The sequence below is a fragment of the Aethina tumida genome, chromosome 3 (assembly GCF_024364675.1).
Source record: "Aethina tumida isolate Nest 87 chromosome 3, icAetTumi1.1, whole genome shotgun sequence".
NCBI lineage: Eukaryota > Metazoa > Arthropoda > Insecta > Coleoptera > Nitidulidae > Aethina > Aethina tumida.
This window is the reverse complement of record NC_065437.1, coordinates 18,876,427-18,901,318: the sequence shown is the minus strand read 5'-3', so window position 1 is coordinate 18,901,318 and position 24,892 is coordinate 18,876,427. Positions and strand designations below refer to the sequence as shown.

At 29.2% G+C, this 24,892-nt stretch overlaps 6 protein-coding genes across 13 annotated transcripts in view; 1 reads left to right on the top strand and 5 right to left on the bottom strand.

Annotated features, from left to right (window-relative positions):
• Positions 1–24,892, bottom strand: part of LOC109593864 (troponin T) — a 168,468-nt gene that overhangs the window by 62,237 nt on the left and 81,339 nt on the right. The window lies entirely within an intron of this gene.
• On the top strand, positions 112–18,723 carry LOC109593877 (synaptic vesicle glycoprotein 2B-like). 6 transcript variants are annotated; one of them, XM_049965523.1, is made up of 11 exons: positions 112–266; positions 12,009–12,065; positions 13,887–14,048; positions 15,129–15,291; positions 15,346–15,467; positions 15,536–15,774; positions 15,839–16,044; positions 16,100–16,365; positions 16,698–16,857; positions 16,917–17,044; positions 17,121–18,723. In XM_049965523.1, the coding sequence occupies exons 1-11, from the start codon at positions 158–160 to the stop codon at positions 17,174–17,176; spliced, it is 1,668 nt and encodes a 555-aa protein (XP_049821480.1). In that variant the 5' UTR covers positions 112–157; the 3' UTR covers positions 17,177–18,723. The 6 variants fall into 6 exon arrangements, with proteins under 6 accessions (XP_049821480.1, XP_049821485.1, XP_049821482.1 ...); XM_049965528.1 differs by having other exon boundaries at positions 152–284; XM_049965525.1 differs by lacking the exon at positions 112–266 and adding an exon at positions 2,827–3,165.
• Positions 1,581–5,852, bottom strand: LOC109593876 (proton-associated sugar transporter A). Of its 2 annotated transcripts, XR_007547622.1 has the most exons (10): positions 5,449–5,852; positions 4,126–4,388; positions 3,807–4,079; positions 3,658–3,759; positions 3,360–3,604; positions 2,529–2,756; positions 2,318–2,448; positions 2,092–2,266; positions 1,747–2,037; positions 1,581–1,668 (listed from the first exon to the last, which is right to left on the bottom strand). XR_007547622.1 is itself a non-coding variant. In XM_020009005.2 (9 exons), the coding sequence occupies exons 1-9, from the start codon at positions 5,640–5,642 to the stop codon at positions 1,807–1,809; spliced, it is 1,842 nt and encodes a 613-aa protein (XP_019864564.1). In that variant the 5' UTR covers positions 5,643–5,852; the 3' UTR covers positions 1,736–1,806. The 2 variants fall into 2 exon arrangements, 1 of the variants encoding a protein (XP_019864564.1); XM_020009005.2 differs by lacking the exon at positions 1,581–1,668 and having other exon boundaries at positions 1,736–2,037.
• LOC109609677 (pyruvate kinase-like) lies at positions 17,825–19,553 on the bottom strand. The gene is made up of 2 exons (XM_020026391.1): positions 18,716–19,553; positions 17,825–18,627 (listed from the first exon to the last, which is right to left on the bottom strand). Exons 1-2 carry the CDS (start codon positions 19,551–19,553, stop codon positions 17,825–17,827), a joined length of 1,641 nt encoding a protein of 546 aa, XP_019881950.1.
• Positions 19,792–21,596, bottom strand: LOC109609675 (pyruvate kinase-like). Its single transcript, XM_049965530.1, has 2 exons — positions 20,814–21,596; positions 19,792–20,758 (listed from the first exon to the last, which is right to left on the bottom strand). The coding sequence occupies exons 1-2, from the start codon at positions 21,505–21,507 to the stop codon at positions 19,944–19,946; spliced, it is 1,509 nt and encodes a 502-aa protein (XP_049821487.1). The 5' UTR covers positions 21,508–21,596; the 3' UTR covers positions 19,792–19,943.
• LOC126265071 (pyruvate kinase-like) lies at positions 22,458–24,207 on the bottom strand. The gene is made up of 2 exons (XM_049965531.1): positions 23,430–24,207; positions 22,458–23,317 (listed from the first exon to the last, which is right to left on the bottom strand). Exons 1-2 carry the CDS (start codon positions 24,097–24,099, stop codon positions 22,512–22,514), a joined length of 1,476 nt encoding a protein of 491 aa, XP_049821488.1. The 5' UTR covers positions 24,100–24,207; the 3' UTR covers positions 22,458–22,511.

Here is a 24,892-nt window from a genome sequence, read left to right as displayed (position 1 = left end):
ATAAAGATACGTTTAATTGTTGAAAAAAGATAGCACACCACGTGTATGAGAAATTCAGAAAGAATTCAATGAGGAAATTATTTTTGAATCGACTTAGTTGGCATAGTACAATTGTTTCACGCAGTGTATAACGTATGTTATATGTCGTCGCGGCGTTATGTTAAAAAAGAGTAGAAGTGTCAAAGACGCAGTTGCTTGGGCTGGAAGTGACATTATCATACAGTTTTTTCAACACAACAATGACGCTATAGAGGATGATAGTGAGGGTCAGTGAGTTAGAGCATGTAAGCAATTTAGGCGTTTATCTTTTGTTTTTGTTGACGTTTTTCTCTTGTTTCCATGACTCAATACTGTGTTTATAAATTTAACTTCCAACTATTTCTTTGTTTTCCTGACTAGTATGACTATTTACGATATGTGTGATACATTTTTACATACATAATCTAGTTTGATTCTCGTGACGGTAGCGTGCCACATTCATTTTCAGATTTGGCAAGTTTTACTATAATCCAGACACAACATACGATAAATTTCTATAATTTTAAAAATTTCGTTTTTTTATGAATAACTACAATTCATTTTACTCTTATTGAATGTTTACTAGAGAACTTTATTTTTTTCGTCTAGTTTATATTAATAAAACAAAAGTTACAAATTAATATTATAAAGGTGTCATTAATATATTTTAAATTATTTGTTGGATATTTATCTATGAAGAAAAAATACATTTCGAATATATTACTTGTGTGTTATCTAAATTAAATTTTAACATATCAAGAACTGTTTATAAGAAACATACAAATTTATACGCATTTAAAATTTAGTTCTCGTAATTTTTATTTAAAGTTTTTAATTTCCCGACAAAAATTAATTATTATTTTTGAAATACATTGATAAGAAACATATAGGATAAAGAGTAATTTATTATGGTGATACAGCATATGTAATAAAAATCATTATCTTAAAAAAGTTTAATATTCATGTTTATCTTCACAAATTATATGACACAAATTAAATTTTTATTAGTACTGACTAAAAAATAAAATTTACCTCCTTAAATTGTGAAAAAATGTTATTACAAAATTTAGTGTAATAAAATAACGAAAGATAATAAGTTTGTAGTTTTTATTGCATTATATTCATATCATTTATTATATTATTATTATTATTATTATTACAATATTTCACATATTTTTACTTTAATCATATATTAGTTACACCGTAAAAATCTTTCATTACATACGAAAATACGTCGGTCAATTGTTTTTGTGGTATTTTTGTCATTTAGGTAGATATATAAACAGTGTTATTGGCACAAAAGCCAGTCTCCTTGCCAAGTTGTAAAATTTTCACGAACTCGTTGAAAAATACCGATTTTAATGTCGTCCGCTGTTTATATTATAACTTTTAGTGTCGGCTGCCTGACATTATATTGGAACTTCTAATAAAAGTGTGTCGAGTATTTAAAAATAGAATAATTATTTTTATATACATATACAATTTGTGAATGAGGATTTTATATAAATAATTTAAAATAAGTTTATAAAAAAATAAAATACTATATTATAATTGTTTATTTAATATTACTAACAATTTCGACATAATAATTTTCATGCATACATTAATTACACGTACACCTTTGTATTGTCCGCCAATTATTTTTAATTACTGAAACAATAGATTACAAATTAACATAGTTTAGGATACATTAAAGAAATAAATTAATTTGTGCAAATATAAATTTACCATATTTATTAGTAAATAAAATATGCGATTTCAATTTAATATGGAATAATTCATTCGGTTCTATAGATCAAGATACATAACACGTGTAGCAGATATAGCTCCAAAGAAAGCCAACGAACTGGCCACACTGACAACAGCCGTGGTGGTACCAGAAACGCTTACTATAGTTCCCATACACAGAGAAAGAATGAATTGAGCGAGGAATACCATACTAGAAACTATTGCCACGTCAGTACCAAGTCCCCGTATTTGGCTGCTTATTTTCTCTTCACCCTCGGAATTTATTTCGAACTGAGGAACAAAGAGGTTATTGTTAAAATGTGGAAAAAAAATCAAATTGCTCACCGTTCCCTTTGCATGATAATGTGCAATAATCAAATACGGCATAGTAAACAATGTGGAATACATAACACCCGCTGTCCAGCTAAACAATATCACTCCAACTTTATGTTTCGTTATAGCCATCAACAACATCCCGCTAGAATAAACTAAAAGACCACCCACATACACTTTTTTTGCTCTGAAACAACAAGTTACAAATCAACAAAATCTGTTTTACGTCGTATCTCACCCAAATCGAGCGATGAGTTTTTCAATAATCATAGAATAACATGAACATGATAGAGAGTACATCGACATCCCCCAACAACCAAATCGTACACCACTTTCATATAATTCTCGAGTTGGGTCAGTAATTGGAGCCTAAAACATAATAGATCATTATACAAATGCCAGGTTTAGTTCTTTAATAATCCAAAATTTACTGTTTGACTAAGACCTACCACAGGGTTTCCTAAGAAAACCGCTTCCCCAACAAAATCAGTAAAATACAATGAGTAACATACATGTGCCATCCAACAGAATAAATTTGTCAGACATAACATTCTTATAGAATGTGGCATAAATATAATACTCTTCAAATATATTATAAAAGAAGCATTAGGATCTGGAGCTATACTTTTCCTCGGTTTAAGTTCCTCAGGTTCTGCTGCAGAGTATTTCTCGGAATTCTGTGACAGTAAAAATAGTTATTAGACTTAGAATTCCAATAAATCAAAATACAATTAAACAATTAAAATATATAAAAACACATAATGAATAATTGATTATTATTGGCATCTTGATAATTTACATGCGATTTAAATTAATTCTGCTTGAAACTCGATATAATCTTTATCGAGTTGCTGTGACGAAACACTTTCAGTATTTCAATTGACCTATTGACAATTTTAAGTAAACTCAATAACAAACCGATTAAACGAATGATATTGTGCTCATTTGAAGTAGTTAATGTGTGTGCAATATTAATTTCATTAGGACTGTTGACCATTTATGGAAATTTTTTAATAGTTCTCTTAGACTATGGATGAACTGAAGAAATTTCTAAAAATTTTGGCAATATGTTGCGCGTTTTAACGGGTGAGACAAAGTCATACGTTTTGTTTTAATGTATGTGTTTTGTTTTCGGATCAATATTTGTTATTAATTATGTTCATTCATTAATCATTTCATTTCTGGTCATTTTATTCAAAACAGTTTAATATCTAAAACATCTAACAAATTTGTATAAATAATTACTACGGAGTCTGATTAATTTAGGGTTGATTGCTTACTCCAAAGTCACTTTTTGTATCTAGTGCTCCGTAGTTTTGCCCATCAATAGGAATTTGTTCATTTTCTGCCTCCTCTCGATATCGTTCATAATTAGAAGTGATTTCATCGTGATCCATATCACCTCTAAGTTCGAAAAGATATAAGGGCATTTCCTTAAAACTAGTAATTGTGTATGATACACATATTACAAATATAATTGTAATTAAAGTAAATACTGCTTTAACGTGTCCACCTAGTAACACTCCTGAAATTTATTAGATAAATTATATACAGCTAAACTAATTAAACAATTGTTACCAATAGATGTATTATCCCAATCGATTCCTCCTAGTGCATATCCAAAAAATCCTCCTAAACCAGCCATTATTGTAAACGTACTCAATCCTCTAGCGTGATCGTCTAAAATTATTATTTTAATATTAAATGATATAAATAAATTAATATACCTGGTATTGTCACATCTAATAAATAAGCACGTGCAGGACTTTGGCAAGCGTCCGCATCAAAATCCAATAAAACTGTCCCCAATATAGTAAAGAAAACACCCCATGGATGATAATTGTTATATTCTGGTAAATACTCGGAATATCTTTCTGGCAATTCATCTTTTACCGAAGCACTAGTACGATGTGACACCACACTAGAAAGTGTGACATTAGGAGGCCTTTCATCGCCCATGGAATATCCCATTTCCTCGCCATTTGGAACAAGTATTAACCCTGAAAGATGTATATGCTGCACAGAATAATCAGTCGATTTGTTTACCTAATAAAACGCCAAGCGACATAATAAAAATGAACGGTCTCCTCCTTCCCAATTTCAATGGACATCTATCACTCAGTGATCCTAATATTGGAGTCAAAAAAAAACCAATAAGGGGAGACAAAGCCCAGACCAAAGTCATATGTTTGTGCTCGACGCCGATTTTCAGAAGAGTCGGCGATACAAAAGCAGTTTCAGCAGCATATGAGAATTCAATGCCCATTACGGCAGCTGATATGCGGATCAGTTCCTTTCTGCTTTTACGTCTGTAACAAATGAATTTAGTTTTCACTGATATTTTTATCCAATTCAAGATATTGGTTTAATGAAATTTGTAATACATAATATTATAAGCTAGCTTTAAAAATATGTAAGATGTGGTTTATTTTAAAAACATCTAAGTGGAAAGTCACATGTATTTTAGACACTCAACTAATTTACTAATGTAGTTTGCCACATACCTAGTTTGTGTAGTGATTATATTCGTTATATATTATTCATATTTGGATTTGTGCTTTTGTGATATGTAGACATGATAATTTTAGGTAAGGTTTAATTAAAAATATAATTATCCTTAAAAGAGTTTCAATAAAGCAATGTATTCAAATAAATGTAACAGGTTTAATAGTACTTTATACTTAGATCTCATTAAAATATTTATTGAGAAATATTAGATTAATATTAACTATATTTAAAATTAGTTTGTTTTAATGATTCAGTTATTTTTTTTTGCAAAATTTCAGAATGATAAAAAATATACATATATATTAATAGGTCTTTGTATATATATATATATATATATAATTTGTATTTATAATTGCTATTAATTTTATTCATCTTTAGATTCTTGTTTTGTGGGGTGAAAAAAGAAGCTGATTTTTACTGTATAACCATGTTATAATAATAAAAATATTTTAAATATGTGATTAAAAGGTTTAGTAAAATTACCATTTTATTTTTCCTTATTTAATGTGTAATTTTAAACGAATTATCATATAATGTTTTATTATATAATTCCAGTTTCCAGTATTATTTTTATTATTCTCATAGTTATCAAGATTTAACAATGTGACAATCAAAAAGTATTGATCTTTGACGTTTGTATGTTTTCTGCATGTGAAAATAATAAAATTATACTAATTAAATAAAATAAAGTACTTTGTCGATGTGTTGCACAACGCATTATTCTTTGTTGAATTTATTCTTGATAGAAACATTGAATTTCTAAATAGCATTATGCATTACAATAAATGTAGAAAAAAAATTATTCTTACTTCTAATTGAGGATGGATAATTAAAAATTACAATAATCTGTCAGGGACTTACCTGTAAATGTGAGAATAATCCTCGTAAACAACATTTCCAGTGCCACAATTTTCACTGGCAAAACATCTCTTAATATTATCTACAATACCTCCTGGATTTCTTTCTTTCCACAATGCGTATCGTTCCCGTACATCATCTCTAATTGTGTGCAATCTTCCAGACAGTCCTTGATATTCGTACAATTTTTCAGCCATTTCAATTAGAATAGAACACAATAGAATTTAAACATTGTCGACTATCAAAGCACAACCACTTGTTTGATGAAAGAACACCCTCAACGGCACAATATTTTACACTTCCTTGTTTTGTCCTGCGCGTCGGGTAAATAAGTCTGCTGAAAAGGCATGTAGCTATTCGCGAAGGGGTTGACGGTGATATGAAATTATGAGCCACTAAAAATATTTAAATTAAACAATAATGTCTTGAAATTCTTAAATAGTATTATTATATTTATAAATAAAATAAAATTTCATTAAACATTTCAAAATTTCTCTTTATATATTTTTCTAATTTGTTCATGGATTTTTTTTTTTCGACTATTAATTATAATTGTGTATACATATGTATTAGTACATATTTTATTGTTATATCATTAAATTATATATGTAATATTCTCTATTTATCACTTAAGATTGTTATATAAATACTAACTGTTTAAATATTTATACTGAATGAATAACAAAGAAAAAATATTACAAAACTTGTTGAATTAATATCACAATTGTAAAATCAAATAATATATGATACTTTATAGTTGGTATAAAGTATTTGTATATGCTGTTTAAATGTGCATTAACTAACTGTCAAAATATAATAAAGAGCAAATAATGATTCTAAAGAATATTTAATTTAATTTACTGGGGGTGTTAAATTGTATTGCCACCACCATTAAATTACTTGTTTTGCAAAATATCACGAATTTATATAAATCAATATTATACAACTTCGTCAACATTCTCTTGATTAATTTTCATGGAATAGCTTTACAATTTATCTCTAATTAAATTTGCGTTAATTTATATGCAAATTGTTCCTTATAGTATTTTCTTAACCACAACAATGTATGCTCAAATTGAATCTGGGTATTTTCCACCTTGTGTAGCAAAAATTGTTTGTTCGATTTTTGTCAACGAATACTTGGAACGTTGTGTTATATTTGTTGACTGGTTTATTTTTATCATACGTCGTTAAATCTGGTTTTAACCAGTCGTTTGGTATTTTTAATATTGTTCATTTAGTAATGAAATTATTATAAATTTAGAATATTAATTATTTCATACTTTTTATGGTCATTTGACCTAATAAATATTGTAAATTTGACAACAACAATATTAGGTAATTATGTCTCTCGGCTTAAGTACTTAAACTAAAAAGCTTTTACCCGTTGTTACGTTTTTGTTCGGCCATCAATTATTTTAATCAAGAATATTAATCATATCTCCGAATTTGTCTCTAAACACGAAGCAAGTAATTAATTCAACACGATTTTACAATAGATATGATATGGTGTAAGCATATTAATTAATTTAGGAACATGGCCTTAATTGTATTAAGTCGATTTTGTCAACATATAAAAAGATACAATAAATCAATTATTTTAGGCTTAGCATTATCTGGAAGTGGAAACCCATGAGGGTTATGAGAAAGAAGCCTCTGAAATTCTAAGCCAATTAGACAACTCCAGATGTAGTTACAGAAAAGCTCATTCTACTGAAATCATTCCTCAGTTCCACGAAAACAAATTAAAACAAATATTTTAGCTTGACATTTTAAGTCAAAATCACAAATAACTAAAAATTCAAATGAAATTTGAACAACGATATTTAAAAATGGGAAACATATTTCTCCTTATTCTTCACACATTTTAATTGTAAAAGTAATATTCTTGAAGCATAAGACCAACCAATCATCACCTTGACTTTCTTTTTATCCGAATAAAATACAGTTACACATTTGTTTACATAATTTATTTATACCGACCACGTATGCAATGTGTTTAAAGCCCACAATTAATTGTATTCGAGACGCGTCAACTTGTAATATTCGATCATTCATAATGAATGAACAATTGAAGGCGATATTGAAAACAATCATGAGGACAAAATTAAGACGTTGTGTAAAAAATCGATGTGTTACCCTTCAGACGGGTTTTTTAAAAGTTTCCACTTATTGCATAATTCAACTAAAATTGATCCTTCGTAATTGTTTGCGTTATTGCGAACAAGAAGTTTATTTACTTTATGCAATGTTGGTTTAAACGATAAAAAATTGAAGTGGGTCAAATTAATTTTATTATAAATATTATTATTATTATTTATTAAAAAATATTGCCAAGAAAAATTCATGGCTCATAAAACAGTATACATATATTTAATAGGCACGTGGACGCATGTCTATGAAATTGAAAGTTTGAGCGTCTCAGCAACCGTGTTTTCGAGCGCACAAATTTTAATTACTAAAATTAGACGATCAGACGATGTGTCACCTAAAAATATCTTGTATGATGTTCAGTATGAGTGCAATTTCAAAGCAGTTTTTCAAAACAATTGGATATCGAATGAATAAAAAGATCAAAAATTGTTTAACCATTACATTACATTTTTAAATATCCGAATGAATTTATATTCTGCTCATCATTGAACACATAATATTAATGTTATTTGCAATAACGGTTTGTCTGTAGCAAGGTAACAGTTTCCATGGAATTCTTCCTAAGATATGCATTACATAAATATAGAAATCAAGAAGGTTAATAATGTAATGTTGAACTAAAACAAATGTTTATAATTAATTGAATGTATAAATCCATAAATTATTATTAGATTGTTTTGGTAGTACCCTTGATTTTAGCAGTGTGTGAGAAGTAGTACCCAAAATTTACATATTGATTAATTAAGAAATTAGTTTATCTAGTTTTAGAAACTGATGAAAATGTGTGCCCTATATACAAAATGCCAACGAATTAACCTTATTTAAATGATTAATGATTTTAATTTTCTACTAGGTTAAAAATCCATATATTATTATTATTAATGCGTTTGATTCATTAGTTGATTATTATATTCATTTATATATTTGAATAAGTTTAATAATTATTGTGAGGTAATCACAGAAATTTAAATATTTCAGTTTGTTTGGAATGTTTTAGGTTTATCATCCTATTTGAAAAAAAAAAATGTATTATTTGAAAGCGTTTTATAAATTTTCTAACTAAACTATTTATTTTTTTCTTATACTGTATTTAAAACAATTTTTTGAATGGTCTGCTTAAATAGACAAAACCGACACGTCTCATTACAATGCGTTTGGAAAAAATGCTGTAAGTGATAATGTCGTATTATTTTAGTTTCGTCGGTTTAAAAGTGACAATGAATGTGCTGAAGATAAACAACTTCAAGGTGATCCTAAAATCTGTACCAACGAAGAAATTAAGCAATATATCGTGCAAAATGTTTGTAATATGTTTGGAAATAGCCCGCTCATTAAACTGCAATGAATCAACCATTAGAAAGAGGTCTCACGCAATAAATTTCATCCAAAAAATTAGACAAACGGATTCGACATAACTTAAGTGAGGATTACAAAATTAGGAGTTTGACAATTTCAATTATCTCGTTTGTACGTAACTCAAATGTGTCTTGGTTGATACTGATTATAATGTAACTTGACGATAAATGAGTTGATTACGATAATTGTCTCTTCTTCTCGGTCTGAACAAGGAGTTGAAACTGGCCAACGTGATGGAACGTACGTAATTTTATTTAAATTTTCTCGTTACTAAATTATTTTCATACAAAATATTGAACCTTAAAAAAACAGATCAAAAGATTTTTAATATAATCGGTCCGTGTAAGTGGTATAATCAAGAAAGTGTGATATAAAGACACCGCTGTGAAATAAATAAACACTGTTTGATAGAAATATGCACATGAAAGCCATTGTGGATAACAGACTTATCATAAAACTATCGTATTACATAATAATATTATTAATAGTGAAAATATAAATAAAGGAATATTCAAATCATCAATGGTACTATTGGTCTGTGGGACAAGTACATGACCTCGCTTCTGATCCGCAAACCTTCTCAAGTCAAGTGCACATACCGGATGATCTTGACCAATCGCGCGAACTGAGCACAAATGACTTGAATCTAAATGCATTTCCTGCAAGTGTTGCTCTGATTTTTCCGCGCATTGTTATTGTCGCTGGAGAATTTACGCGAATTATCTCGTCACTGTAAGATTCCATGTGCAAATTAAAAAACTCACGTCAATTTTTGAAATATATATATATATATATATATATATATATATATATATATATATATATATATATATATATATATAAAACTCACGTCAATTTTTGAATATATATATATATATATATATATATATATATATATATATATATATATATATATATATATATATATATATATATATATATATATATATATATATATATAATACAACACATTGTTAATTACATTTATAAAATCGTAAAAATTTTCAAATGTTATTCTTACCTTTAGTTAAATTAACAACCAATTATAACTCCAAAGTACACTATTCTTTAACCATTATTTTTACTAGAAAAAGGATTGGAAGTAAGAGGAAATTTGACAAATTCATACATTTGATTAACGTCTATGACGTAGTTGTGCTTTAGTATATTGTATATATGTAGAAGAAATATCTGGCCACGATTAATTAATTTTTCATTTCAGATACCATGGCATAAGAAAATATTCTTTTTTTATGAAAATATATAAAATAATTTTATCTTAATCAAGTTAATATTGAATTTGAATAAATATTAATTTTCGAGGTGTGTTTCTAAATATTTATTGGAAAAATTAACTGATAAAATTTGTCTAAGTATGAAAGTTTAGAAGCAGAAATAATCACTGTCCATTAACTTATCTTGTTGGGACCTCGTTACACTTAACAACATCCTTAGTTGCTCTGTTATAAATTTTTACATGTAGTGGTTTTGTAATTGTATCAATAATGTTCAGGATATCCAAGCAATTATATCAAATCTATTACTGACCTCTGTTTGAACAAATTTATTATATAGGTGTACAGTTGTAATCAACCATTTAATTGATTGGTTTCATAATTTACAATTAGGAAGTAGGTTGTTGTACTACACGATGTGTCCCAAAATCAATCAATTTAAATATTTTTGAAAACTGCGACATTTGAGTTTTTGATAGATCTATCACTAGGGTCATTTTGGTACCTTTACGTCGTAAATAATGTTAAATTCATAAATAAATTTATGACACAAAAATATTCACTAATTAATCGCCTTTTAATTAACAGTTTAGAATAATTATTAGGATCTAGATAAATATATCCGAAACTTTTGGATTCAGCACATATTTGTACATGTTTGTTCCGTCAACGAAAAACAACGCAAATATTATATTTTAATGAGCTACTTACTTTAACTTATAATCAACAAGTAACATAAAAAATTATTGTTCTATTTCCAGTGTTTTATTGTGGAGTATTTTTGGAAATCGTAAATATTTTATTAAGCAATTGTTAACAATGGTTTTTTTAGACCAATATTAATAGTGGTTTAAATATGTATTTTGAATTCTACTTTGCGTAAAGTGGTAATGAGATCTTGTTTGATTGGCATTAAAAATGCTTAGTCAAAAATTGGATAAATGGTATTATTATATTCAGTGCAGTGGGGAAAACTCTTGGTGCGAATCGTTTAGCAATTAGTATCGAATAGACCGGCGGATGTAATAACGAAATTACAATTTTTTACGGGAATCAATATCGATATATGGTCTCAAATAAAACCGCGTACGCATCGTATTTTCTGGTTCCATACAATCCATTATTTCCCCCAAGATAAAAACAAGCAATCGATAAAGTAAACGAAAAGTGTTAGACAGTCTAAAGATCAGTTTAAACCGCGTCCATAATTTATGTGGTGTTAATCTTGTAATGTTATGTGTACAATTTTGACGCTTTATAAACTACATGTGTAAACCTAATTAAAGTAATTAATTCATCTATCGATTGCTTCTATTTTTAGTTAAAGTTGTCATTATATGGTCATTTTTGTGGAGAAACTCGCACAACGCGGTTATTAGTCTCCGTCATGATATACGGTGCCAACACTGATCATGTATCGGTTAAAAAACTAACGTAAAATGTCGATGAAGTGATTCAAACTTTCCAGACAATTTGTATGCCGCTAATCGTCGGACAAGAGAAAAATGATGTGTTAAAAATAATAGTCGGGGAGTAGATGAACTTGAGATATTAGTTGATAATGGATATTTGACCAATGAAATCTGATGGCCTTTGAAGGTAACTCATGCAGTTGGGTATAGTATGCTCAATCGCAAATAAATAACATTATTGTACCTGTGGCTTCTTAGTGACAACTGCCGGTTTATTTGGATATTACATTTGCGTGCGTGATTTTACCAAAGAGTACCAATCATGGGTCAGTGTTTATTACATTTATTTTCGGCTTTAGTTTGCTTCTTATAGCGGAGAGTAAAGTTGAGTTTCTTTTTCTTTCAGGATTGGATTTTATTGAGGAGCAAGGGGAGGATTTTGAGAGGGCTTTAGAAAGCACTGGTAAGTACTTTTTTATATTATTTAATTTTTATTTTTTTGTATATATATTCATTCAGTCAATTTTAAGTACTTATTTCAAAATTATAAACACTCATTTTTTTATGATTTAATTTTTTTTATATTATGAAATTAATGTCCAATTTTTGGATTATTAAAATTATATCCAATATTTAGTGTTATTTAACGAATTTGCTCGTTAAAATATATTATATAAATTAAAATTGTTGATATATTTAATTAACGACATTAACATTATTTCATTAATAATAATTATCATAATAATAATTCATTGTCTACAAGAATATAATTGTTATGAAAAAATATTTCAATTTTCCTTTATCTTGATAACTCGTTCAGTCAATTTCAAGCAAATATTTTAAAATATTATGCACACAATTTTTTATAACTTGAAGGCAATAGTTTGTTAAACATCACAAACATATTCTATATATTGAAATTAATATACAAGTTTTGGAATATTAAAGTTATATTTAATATTTATTGTTATTTAACGAATTTGTTCATTAATATTTAAATTAAAGTTATTGAACTTAAGCAATAATAATTATTATGAAAACTTCAAAAAATTGATATAAACTGATGTCATAATATATTGTGTAAGAACAAGTTTTTAATAATTACGATTACTTAAATAAATAATAATCCAATGACAATAATAATTATTTTGGAAATTTTCAAATATCTGTATGAATAACTAGAAGAAAGTTCCTCAAACAATTAAACAAATTGTAACATATAATTAACAAAATGTTCGGCACGTATGTTATGTTGTAGGAACAAATTATTTTATTGAAATATTTACGAAGCAATTACTATTGACACAAAAATAAACGGAATAATGTAGCGTTCATTATCATTCAATACATTCATATAACAACAATTTAAAATTATTTATGTATTATTTCCGTTGATTATCGATTACGTGGAATTATAAAAAAGTAATTGATTGCCTATAAGGCAAGGTCGAACTAAATATTTTATTCTCCCTTTAAAAGAGCTTTTTTTACTGTTGACATTTGTTGTTGTTGATGTAGTAAATTTGTAATGCCATTGAACTTGATCCTGTTTAAAACTGGGCCAAAATAATATTTCTACTACTCTATATTTGTTATGTTTTTAATTTATTGTTTATGCGGTATTTTTTCGAATTGTCAATATTTTGCATTTCTGTGTACTCATATTTGTTATAAGCTAGTACTTTGTCTCCTTTCAATTTGCTTTGAAAGCGTTAATTTAATTTATTAGTTTAAATTTTTTAATGTTGACGTTTTCGTTTACTCATTTTCAATATAGGTATTAAGTATGCAAATATTTTTTATTTGTTTAAGATATATTCTTATTAGACCAATTTACAAATCGTATAAGTCAAAAATTACAAAAAATACATTTAAATTAACATAAATAACAACTGATACAATAAATATTAGTGTTAGGCAAGGAATACATAACAATTATTAAATCAAAGGAAAAATCACTTCTGGGATTCTTGTTGCATGTTTCTTTGAACAAGGACTACATTACCATTTATTTTTGGTATGGTTTCAGGTGCAAAGTCATTCACATGTGGGTCAAGTTGACTTCCACAAAGAACCGTATTGATTTTAACTGTCGATTTTCAATAAAATATACATATTTTATTAAAATTAACTTATATCGTAAATATTTTAAATTATTGCATTTATTACTTTATTATGCCTGATTTCCAACTATGTTTACAAAATATTGTTTTTATTATACTATTATCTACATTATCTTATTCTAAAATGTTTTATTAAAATTTTATATACTTTTTTATTTCAGGATTTGGGAAATTTCACTTTACACTTTTAACAATATGCGGACTTATATACCTCAATACAGCTGTCGGAATCACAATAATCTCATTTGTCCTACCTTCAGCAACTTGCGATTTTCAAATGTCTTCATCGGACAAAGGGTGGTTAACAGCAGCTCCTATGCTTGGTAAGAAAAAATCAAATTGTTGAAATTTTGTATTTATCAATTTTTAACTCTAAGTTAGTAACTATTCCTTTTTTTAATGTTATGATATATCATGAAAGATAAAAAGGAAAAATATTAAACGAAAAAAAAAAAACGTTGAATTGCAAGCCCTCTTCAAAAACATAGTTATTACGTACTATTGAATAATTCTATTATTAGTGATATGTTATTAGATTTTTATTTACGAATTTATTAAATATTAATCTGTTCAGACACCTTGTTGTACCTTCTTGAACAGAATCAAAAGATAATTATAAATATCTGTGTGTTTTCTTCAATTATGACAAATATTAATTAAAATTATAAGTTAAGATTATTGATAGTATTTTTTATTTTAATTTTAGATTATAGTTTCGAAATTTATTTTTATACCTTATTTAAATGTCTTTAAATTATTTTTTATTCTATATTTTTTATTATTATTATTTTATTTTTGAATAACATATGAATGGTTTAATTAAGCAAGATTATCAGAACCCTATATAGGGAAATTTTCAACAATAATTGAAATACTTTCACGGCCCGTAACTGATGATTTAGATTATCTAAAATTAGAATAGCAAATTAGTAAATATTACCAGTCTTGTCACATGAAAATCATATTTGTACTGTTTTTATATAAGGGTCAATGTCTCCCTATTTAGTCGATTTTCATCCAATATTGTTGACCTTTACATTTTAATATAGACTTACCCATGAAACATTGAACTTTAACTCCACGGTTATTCCCATTATTATTCTTCAGTTGATCTGGAAAAATGTCTTTTCAAAACCTTGCACGAATTTTATACGCTCTTATCGTTTTTATCGTTTGTTTCTTTGCGAGACAAGGTGTCCAGACTTCGAGGTTATTCTCTCTGGTTCATATATTATCCGTTTCTTAGTCGACATTGAATAATGATTAGTAATTATCCATAATAGAAATTAATAATATAAAACTAATATCGCTAATGCATTCTTTAAGGAATCAAATGAAATAAATTTTCGTAACTTTTTCCGTAAATAAACAAAATGTGCATAAATAATGTATGACTTTTTAAGGGATGGTCATTGGCTCATATTTCTGGGGATGCCTGGCTGATACTAAAGGAAGAAAAACAGTATTAATTGGTGCTCTGCTGATGGACGGTACATGCGGCCTTTTGTCCAGCATATCTCAGGCATATTGGTTGTTTATGCTCTTTAGGTTTTTGAACGGATTCGCGTAAGATATGGAACTTACGTATTAGTTACATAAATATATATTATTATATTTTAGAATAACTGGTGCCATGGGTATATGTTTTCCATATTTGGGCGAGTTCCAACCTGGAAAATATAGAGAAACGATTTTATGTTGGATGGAACTATTTTGGACTGTAGGTGTAATAGTATTACCGGGTAAGTTAAAATATTGGTGCATAACATTATGTTTTAAATTACAAAAATATTTTATTTCCCTGTTATAGGTATTGCCTGGATAATAATTCCAATGGAATTTGAATACGTGACGCCTAATTTCAAATTTGCAAGTTGGAACTTATTTGTGGCAGCATGTTCTATTCCTAGTATTTTTATAGGATTCTGGCTTTTCTTTTTTCCCGAGAGTCCTAAGTTTTTATTGGAATGTGGCGAAGCAGACGCTGCCTTGGAAGTGCTTAGAGAAATGTATGCCAGTAACACAGGGGAGAACGCCATTGATTTTCCCGTAAGTTTACACAAAAAAATAATAAATGTTGCAATGTAATATTCACTCAATACAATACTTTCAGATAACAAGCTTAAGAGAAAAAGTTAGAGCCATGAGTGTAGTGTCGCAACAATCAACCAGAAGTATTCGCAGTCTGAGAATAAGAAAGCCAAAAGAGTTAAAAATGCTTTTAAGGGAAATTTGGCAACAAACGAAAGCTCTCTGTAAACCGCCACACTTACGGTATACTGTAATTACTTGTTTAATCCAATTTGGACTGACGACTAGGTACATTTGTTAAATTAAGGCACATTCTCCTTAAACATTATAATTATTTTTTTAGTTATTACACATTAATGATATGGTTCCCCGAATTATTTTATCGATTTGAGGAATTCGAAACCCTTCATCCCAATAAAAAAGCATCAGTTTGTGAGGTATCATCTGTAGTTGTGTCGGGCAATGCTACCATTGTTGAAAATGAATTTTGTGGGGAGCCAATAGCAGATTCTGTATTTTTACACACATTAATCATCGGATTAGCATGCATACCTACAAGCTTCTGGTTACCGTTGTGCGTCAGACGATTAGGCACCAAATTTTTCTTAGGTAATATTACTGTAACGTGTCAACGAAATTTGTGCACCCCATTATTTCGGACTGTTAGAATATTTTAGTATTTAGCGTTTATATGGCAACCAGTATCCCCTCAATCTTCGATAACTTTTTTATTGCTAAAATGATAAGCTAGGGAAACTAATTCATATTGAGGCAACTGATAATTTTATGTTTTTGATATTAAATTTTAATTAACATTAAAGTGCGAATATAATTCTGTCATCATTTTAGAAAATAGAATAAAACGGTGGAACAATGGAGGGCACGAATTTCGTAAATTACTGTGTATGTTTAATGAAATTTATTAACCAATTTTGTTTTAGTCTTCAGTTTGTTAGTGGCTAGTGCAGTGACTTTCGGACTCTATTTCGTAGATTCTACAATTTCTAATTTGGTTTTGTCATGTATATTTGAAGCTCTAACAAGTCTAGGCATCAGTACTGTGTACTGTGTTATGGTGGATTTGTTTCCTACACATTTAAGGTAATTTTTTTAGCCAATATATCGAATAAAAATCTAATAACATGGATGTGCATTTTTAGGGTAATGGCAGCAGCATTATCATTAACATTCGGAAGGGGAGGTGCCCTAATAGGAAATCTTTTATTTGGTTTTCTCATTGATCTTAATTGTGTGGTACCAATAGTTTTATTTGCATCTATGCTCTTGGGTAAGTTTGGTATTTTCATTGAACATAATTGACATGACCATCAATTAATCAATTACTAAATCAATGTATATTTTAGGTAGTGGATTGTTATGTCTAATGCTGCCCAGCACTGGTCATGGAGCTCTCGAATAACAAAAGTATTGAAGAAAGCAAATTAGTATAGGGTTAATTTCTCCGTGTGATTATGGATTTTATATTTTTTTCAAAACGACATAAGTCATATTTTTGATATGAGAACTGGCTCAAAGTCTATATTTACACGGTATACTCTTGTGATAATTGTATAGTATGCATATTTAGGAGTAGATTTAAGTTGTATCATAAACTTGTACAAAAGTTATGTTAGCAATTCTTTATCCTGTTTTAACATAAAAATTAACAAACATGTAGACCTTGGGAAAATTTAGGTATTGACTTTTGATTAGCGTACTTAATATATTTTTCAGCATTTTTCACCACTCTGAAATAAAAAAATCTACAAAGTATGAAATACGCTGTTAAATTAAAGGGTGCTAGCACATTATGCTACATTATAGCTCATTTATTTATTGATATTTATTTTATGTTATAGTAAAATGGACATTATTTTGTTAAATGCAACAGCAAACAGACAACGCACAACAAATGTGTCTTATTATGAAAATATTTTATTATGTTAATAACACAATATACATATATCGGAAAAATTGTTTTTTCTCTTCTTATAAACTCTTACTGTACTGTTATAAAAAAGCAATAATTATTATGTAACACAGCGAGTCAATAATTAAAATTTACATGTTATTCAATTTCTGGAACAATAGATGTTTGAATAGTAGGGGAAATTACTATTCTTACAGTACTTGTGATTGTAGAACCTGGTTTACCAGGATGCAGTAATATAATAGGATCACCATCTTTAGTAATTCCAGTTTCTGCGGCAAACTGAATACCGTATTCAAGTCTTTTTTCCATATCACAGCACCAGTTGTCAAGTCGTGGTTTTCTATAATATAATGGCACAACAGCTCTGCACAACTGTAACTGATTTACTGTATCAAGTTTTCTAGTAACAGCCAGTATAGAACATCTGGGAAAATATTTGGAGAGCAACTGAGCCGTTTTCCCCGATTGAGTTATACAAATTATTGTAGATGCTAGACATACATACGAAGCTAAAACTGCCGAAATAGCTATGGCATCAGTTATATAAGTTGGAACCTTAACGGTTTTAAGTACATCTCTAAAGTGTCTTTTATAAAAAAATCCTAATTCACCAATTTTTAAGCAGCGATCTAAAACTTTGCAAACTTCTGTAGGGTATTTTCCCGTTGTTGTCTCACTGTGAGTCATGAGTGATGACCCTCCGTCCATTGCTAAATTTGCAACATCCCCAACTTCTGCATAAGTGGGTGTAACTTGTGTGGCCATTTCTGTCACGAACTGCCCCAACACACAGATTGGTGTCCCTGAAATATTTGCTTTGGATATTAATGATTTCTGTACAATTGGCACTTTGCGCCATCCGATTGTATATCCTAGATAACCTCTTCCTACAAATACGCCATCAACCACTGGCAAAATTGAGTCTATATTGCAGACGCCTAAAACATGTTTTATTTAGGATAATAATATGATTATTATAAGCGTGAGATTGTCATGATGTTATATATTGGAATAAAATTTATTTACCTTCCCAATTATCAATTTTTGGAACTATAGCAATATTTCCACCCAGAGTCTTTATTTTTTTGCGTATATGTAAGACGTCCTCAGCATTTTCAATGGACGAAGGACAGAAAATATCTAGATTATTCTTAACGGCGAAAGACAATGCTTTGAAGTCTTCCGCACTGAATTTTGATGAAGACACATGTGTCCCAAATATAATAACTTTAACCCTGCTGGTTAAATATCCACCTAATTCGACCGTACATACAATATTAGTTCCAACAACTCCGTCTACTGCTAAGACGACTGCATCAAAATCTATATTTATTTTATTTCCAGGAGACAGAACTACGTGCATATTCTTTAATCCAATATAAAGGTAATCGCGGTTACTTTTATGAAAAAATGCAATGTCTTCAGTACAGATTACTTGATGGCCTTTTGGGAAATATTCTTTTTCCTTTAGAAAATGTCCTACTTGAATTACAGATCCTACATCATCTGTTGAAATTGCTAGCGGAACGTATCGGCCAATTTGTTGACTGTATTCTTCTCTGGCCTGTCGTATATTTTTTAATAATTCCAGTAAAAAACTGACTGGTCCTAAAGAATATGATAATCTAACGATATTCATACCACTGGCTAAGAATTTAATCAGTTGTTTAACAGTTGCTGTTTCTTTAGATATCATAATCCATTGGGCTGTGAGACGAACTCTATTTGGATTTAATAGAGGTAATAATTCTTTGTGATGGGCATTGTTGAACTTTTCATTTTCACTCGGCAATTGTACAGGTAAACAAAGTTTCGTGTTATTTGTATAATTTTCGTTTTTATAATCATTCCTAGGCCACACCATTTTTGGAGTGGATTATTTCTGACAATTGGCAGTTATCTTCTTCGATAATATAATGTCACAAATTGTCAACATACATTATTTGGTGCCAAGTTATTGATAAAGTGTCACGCTAAAATACTGACCACTATTGTACATTCATTAACAATTAAAATACAGCCATTTCAGGTCTTTTTTAATTTTGGTAGTAATTTTGGATCAGAAATCTGTTTAATTTCAAATACAAAATTAAAACAAAACATAGTCCTCAAAAAATTTTATTGACTTGTATAATGAACATATTGTATAATATTATACATTAAACATTATAAAAAATTAAATCTGCCTGAATACCATATTTTGATGGCCCGTCCTAGTTAAAATATCATAGTTAAGATTTTAATTAAATCAAAACTATATATCATCATAACCAATTTCAGGAATAACAAAAGGTCGTAATGAAGGAGACATTATTATTCTTATTGTACTTGTGATTGTTGACCCTGATTTACCGGGATACAATAATATAATAGGATCGCCGCATCTGGTAATTCCGGTTTCTGCTGCAAAGTGGATACCATATTGAAGTCTATTTTCCATATCGCAGTACCAATTATTATGACGAGGCTTTTGGTAATATAAAGGAACAACCGCCCTAAACAATTGTAATATATTTATAGTATCTAATCTCCTGGATACAGCCAATATAGGACATCTAGGAAAATATTTCGAGAGCAATTGTGCAGTTTTCCCTGACTGAGTTAAACAAATTATGACAGAGGCTACAGAGACATACGAGGCTAGAACTGCGGAAAGTGCTACTGCATCTGTTATGTAAGTGGGAGGCTCGACGGTTCTAAGTAGGTCTCTAAAACGTCTTTTATAAAAAAATGCTTGTTCCCCTAGTTTTAAACATGTTTCTATAATATTACAAACTTTTGTAGGGTATTTCCCTACTGTTGTCTCACTATGAGTCATAACTGATGATCCTCCATCCATTCCCAAATTAGAAACATCTATAAGTTCTGCACAACTAGGTTTATCTTGTGTCACCATTTCTGTTAGAAACTGTCCCAATACACAAATTGGTTTACCCATCTTATTTGCTTTCGATATTATTGATTTTTGTATTAATGGTACTTTGCGTATTCCGACTGTATATCCTAGATAGCCTCTCCCTACAAATATTCCATCAACTACTGACATAATTTCATCTATATTTCGCACGCCTAAAATATTTATTAATTTAATTAAACATATATATTTGAGATTTTTTTAAAATACCTTCTAAATTGTCTATTTTTGCAACTATAGCAAGTTTTCCACCAAGATTCTTTATTATTTTGCGTATGTGTAAAACATCTTCAGCTGTTTCAACAGAGGAAGGACAGAAAATGTCCAAATTGTTTTTTATAGCGAAAGATAAGGCTTTGGAGTCTCCCACAGTGAATTTTATTAAAGGCACGTGTGTCCCAAGTATAATAACTTTAACTCTGCTAGTTAAATATCCAGATACTTGAACGGTACATAAAACATTGGTTCCAATAATTCTTTCCACTAACAACAAAACTTCATCAAAGTCTATATTAATTTTATTACCAGGAGACAAAATCATGTGAAGATTTTCTAGTCCAATGTAGAGAATATCGCGGTTGCTTTTACGAAAAAAACCAGAGTCATTAGTGCATATAACCTGATGACCTTTTGGGAAATATTCTTTATCAATTAAAAAATGTCCTACTTGAATTATAGATCCCACATCATCTGTTGATATAGCCAATGGAACGTATCGTCCTACTTGTCTGCTGTATTCTTCTCTTGCCTGTCGTATATTATTTACAACGTCAAGTAAAAAATTCATAGGTCCTAAGGAATATGATATTCTAACGATGTTCATGCCATTTGCTAAAAATTTCACCAGTTGTTTAACATTTGCGGTCTCTTTCGATATCATGATCCATTGGGCAGTAAATCTCATTCTATTAGGATTTAATGCAAATGATAACTTTGCTTGATGAGAATTCGTCGATTTTTCTTTTTCACTCGGAAATTGCTGAGGTAAACGGGGTTTCGTTTTATTTGAATAATATCTATCTATAGAATCACTTAGAGGCCACACCATTTTGATTGATTTCTTTTATGACAGATGTCAGTGGTTGAAATATATAGGATGTTTAAAAAAAAGTGTCATAAACGTTACACTAATACAGCAAAGAAAATAATTCTTGATTTCTCCGAAATCGTTTATCGTTTATATAGTTACCAATATATGCTTACTCCAATTGTATGCAAATTCGGCCATATGAAGACAAAATACTATTAGATTGTTATTGTACTACACTTGTAATACTACATATGTTGCGTAGATACTTTCATTTAATTCAAATGCCATTTGTGTGAAATTGTTGAGGAGCACAGAAGAATATCGAGCGAAAGACGAACATGAAGACCTTTTTAAAACTGTGATACTGTAAGATCGTTTTGTATCCACTCATGCAATTGCCAAGAAGTGGTTTACGAAAAAAAAAGAAGTATTTACCATAGAATTCGTTCTTTTAAACTTTTTTAACGTCCTTAGTTTAAGCTTTCTCTCCTATTGCAGCATTTGCTTTATGATGTGAAAAAGAATGAGGTCGACTTCAATGATGAGTCTCGATTTTGTTTGATCTTTCAAGATGATCGAACATGTGTGAGAGGTCATCGTGGAGGAAGATGAAATCAACAGTGGGGTACAATTTTGAAACCAGTGACATTAATTTTTGTCTTAACTTTGAATCATTTTTCCTATTATCCTAATTTATACAGCAAAATTTAATTAAATATGACTACTAGATAATATGTTGGATAATTATGTATAAAATGAATTGTTTTTGTATTACTATCAATACAAGTAAATCCCTTAATAAAAGTATTTGTATTTTAGGAATACCCACAATTTATTAAACAATACAAGTCTGACATCTTAACAAAACCGTAACATTATTAATAATTCACTTCTGGAATGACAAATGGTCGCATATTCGGAGACATTATTATTCTTAAAGTACTTGTGATTGTAGAACCTGGTTTACCGGGATGTAGCAGAATAATAGGATCGCCATTTCTTGTAATTCCAGTTTCTGCTGCAAACTGAATACCGAATTCAAGCCTTTGTTCCATATCGCAACACCAATTCTCATGACGAGGTTTATTATAATATAGTGGAATAACTGCTCTATATAATTGTAGCATGTTTACTGTATCTATTTTTCTGGATACAGCCAAAATAGGACACCTAGGAAAATATTTTGAGAGTAGTTGTGCAGTTTTTCCAGACTGGGTTAAACAAATTATGGCAGAGGCTATGGACACATACGAAGCTAGAACTGCTGAAATTGCTATTGCATCAGTTGCATAAGTTGGTGACTCGACAGTTCTAAGCAAGTCTCTAAACTGTCTTTTATAAAAAAATCCATGTTCTCCAATTTGTAAACATTTGTCTAATACGTTACATGCTTCATTAGGATAATTCCCAATTGTTGTCTCACTATGAGTCATGACCGAGGAACCTCCATCCATTGCCAAGTTAGAAATATCTACAGTTTCAGCACAAGTTGGTTTTATTTCTGTTACCATTTCTGTTAGAAACAATCCCAATACACAGATTGGTTTTCCTATAATATTTGATTTGGCTATCATTAGTTTTTGTATTAATGGTACTTTGTGTATTCCAACTGAATATCCTACATAACCTCTTCCCAAAAATACACCTTCAACTGCTGGCAAAATGGAGTCTATATTTCGTGTTCCTATAATATTTTCTTAATAAGTATACTTTATATATATCATAGATAATCGGCGTAATTCAGATATATTATGTAGATTGCCTACGACATCCTCATTTACAGAGAGTTTACTTACCTTCTAAATTATCTATTTTGGGAACTAGAGCAATTTTTCCGCCCAAGGATTTAATCTTTTTGCGGATGTATAAAACGTCTTCAAGAGTTTCTACAGATGAAGGGCAGAATATATCCAGATTATTCTTTATAGCGAAAGATAGTGCCTTGAAGTCTCCCAAAGTAAATTTTGTTAATGAGATGTGTGTTCCAAATATAAAAACTTTAACCCTACTGGTTAAAAATCCAGGTATTTCGACGGTACATGAAATATTAGTACCAATAATTTTGTCAACCGTTAGCACAACTCTGTCAAAATCTATATTAATTTTATTTCCTGGTGATAAAACTAGATGAATATTTTCAAGTCCAATATAAAGAATGTCGCGGGTGCTTTTACGAAAAAATGCAATGTCATCGGTGCACATTACTTGATAACCCTTTGGGAAATATTCCTTTTCGTTTAAAAAATGCCCTACTTGAATTATAGATCCCACATCATCTGTTGAAATAGCCAACGGGACGTATCTTCCAACTTGTTTACTGTATTCTTCTCTTGCCTGACGTATATTATTTAATGTTTCAAGTAAAAAACTGACTGGTCCTAAAGAATATGATAATCTAACTATATTCATACCATTGGCTAAAAACTTCATCAGTTGTCTGACACTTGCAGTTTCTTTAGAGATCATGATCCATTGGGCAGTAAATCGTACATGATTGGGATGTAATAGAGGTAATAATTCTTTGTTATGAGCATTAAAGTACCTTTCATTTTCACTCGGCAATTGCAGAGCTAAACTAGGCAATGTATTAACTGTGTATGTCTTTCCCACATAATCATTACGGGGCCACACCATTTTTTTGATTGAATTATTTTGTGATAATGACAATACTTTTTGTCAACTGTCAACTGTCATGCAAGAAAATTTCTTCTTCAATAAATGATTTTTTTGTAAATGTACATTTATCGAAATGAAAGCTTAGTAATTTTTCATCTGTGAAATTCACTGTACAATATGTGGCAACATCAAAAAACTTAAAACTCTATTATTCACCCACCATCCTATTATATTACTGTATTTTAATTACATTTAATTAATATAAGGTACTTATAAAGTTTACCTCATATATAAAATTACGTGTTACGATTTAATGAAAAATTAAGTGTTCAGTTATGGGTATTTCAGAGTTTAATGAAGGCATCCGTAAAAATGACAATTGAAAAATTATGAGGTTTAGATAAAATTTCTCAAATAACAGACCTTATTTATTTATATTTACAATATGATTTCTAAAAAATAATTAATTATATAAACTACAATGAATTTGATGAAGTCAATGTACTGTCAATTAAAAAAATAACCATATTGCATGATAAGTAAATTAGATCCATTCATTCCAATAACTGGAAAAAATAGATAATTTTAATAACGAATATAAATAAAACAATGAGCAAATAATAATTTTAACGCAATAATATAT

What these genes read in the sequence shown, in the direction of transcription:
- LOC109593877 (XM_049965523.1), top strand. Translation starts at nt 158, where the DNA reads ATGTTAAAAAAGAGTAGAAGTGTCAAAGACGCAGTTGCTTGGGCTGGA. An exon ending in AGGCACCAAATTTTTCTTAG is followed by an intron (nt 16,366 to 16,697) that starts GTAATATTACTG and finishes ATTTTGTTTTAG; the next exon opens with TCTTCAGTTTGTTAGTGGCT. An exon ending in ATTTGCATCTATGCTCTTGG is followed by an intron (nt 17,045 to 17,120) that starts GTAAGTTTGGTA and finishes TGTATATTTTAG; the next exon opens with GTAGTGGATTGTTATGTCTA.
- LOC109593876 (XM_020009005.2), bottom strand. Translation starts at nt 5,642, where the DNA reads ATGGCTGAAAAATTGTACGAATATCAAGGACTGTCTGGAAGATTGCAC. An exon ending in ATACAAAAAGTGACTTTGGA is followed by an intron (nt 2,757 to 3,359) that starts GTAAGCAATCAA and finishes TTACTGTCACAG; the next exon opens with AATTCCGAGAAATACTCTGC. An exon ending in TTTTCTTAGGAAACCCTGTG is followed by an intron (nt 2,449 to 2,528) that starts GTAGGTCTTAGT and finishes ATTATGTTTTAG; the next exon opens with GCTCCAATTACTGACCCAAC.
- LOC109609677 (XM_020026391.1), bottom strand. Translation starts at nt 19,553, where the DNA reads ATGGTGTGGCCTAGGAATGATTATAAAAACGAAAATTATACAAATAAC. An exon ending in AAAAATTGATAATTGGGAAG is followed by an intron (nt 18,628 to 18,715) that starts GTAAATAAATTT and finishes AACATGTTTTAG; the next exon opens with GCGTCTGCAATATAGACTCA.
- LOC109609675 (XM_049965530.1), bottom strand. Translation starts at nt 21,507, where the DNA reads ATGAGATTTACTGCCCAATGGATCATGATATCGAAAGAGACCGCAAAT. An exon ending in AAAAATAGACAATTTAGAAG is followed by an intron (nt 20,759 to 20,813) that starts GTATTTTAAAAA and finishes TAAATATTTTAG; the next exon opens with GCGTGCGAAATATAGATGAA.
- LOC126265071 (XM_049965531.1), bottom strand. Translation starts at nt 24,099, where the DNA reads ATGATCTCTAAAGAAACTGCAAGTGTCAGACAACTGATGAAGTTTTTA. An exon ending in CAAAATAGATAATTTAGAAG is followed by an intron (nt 23,318 to 23,429) that starts GTAAGTAAACTC and finishes AAAATATTATAG; the next exon opens with GAACACGAAATATAGACTCC.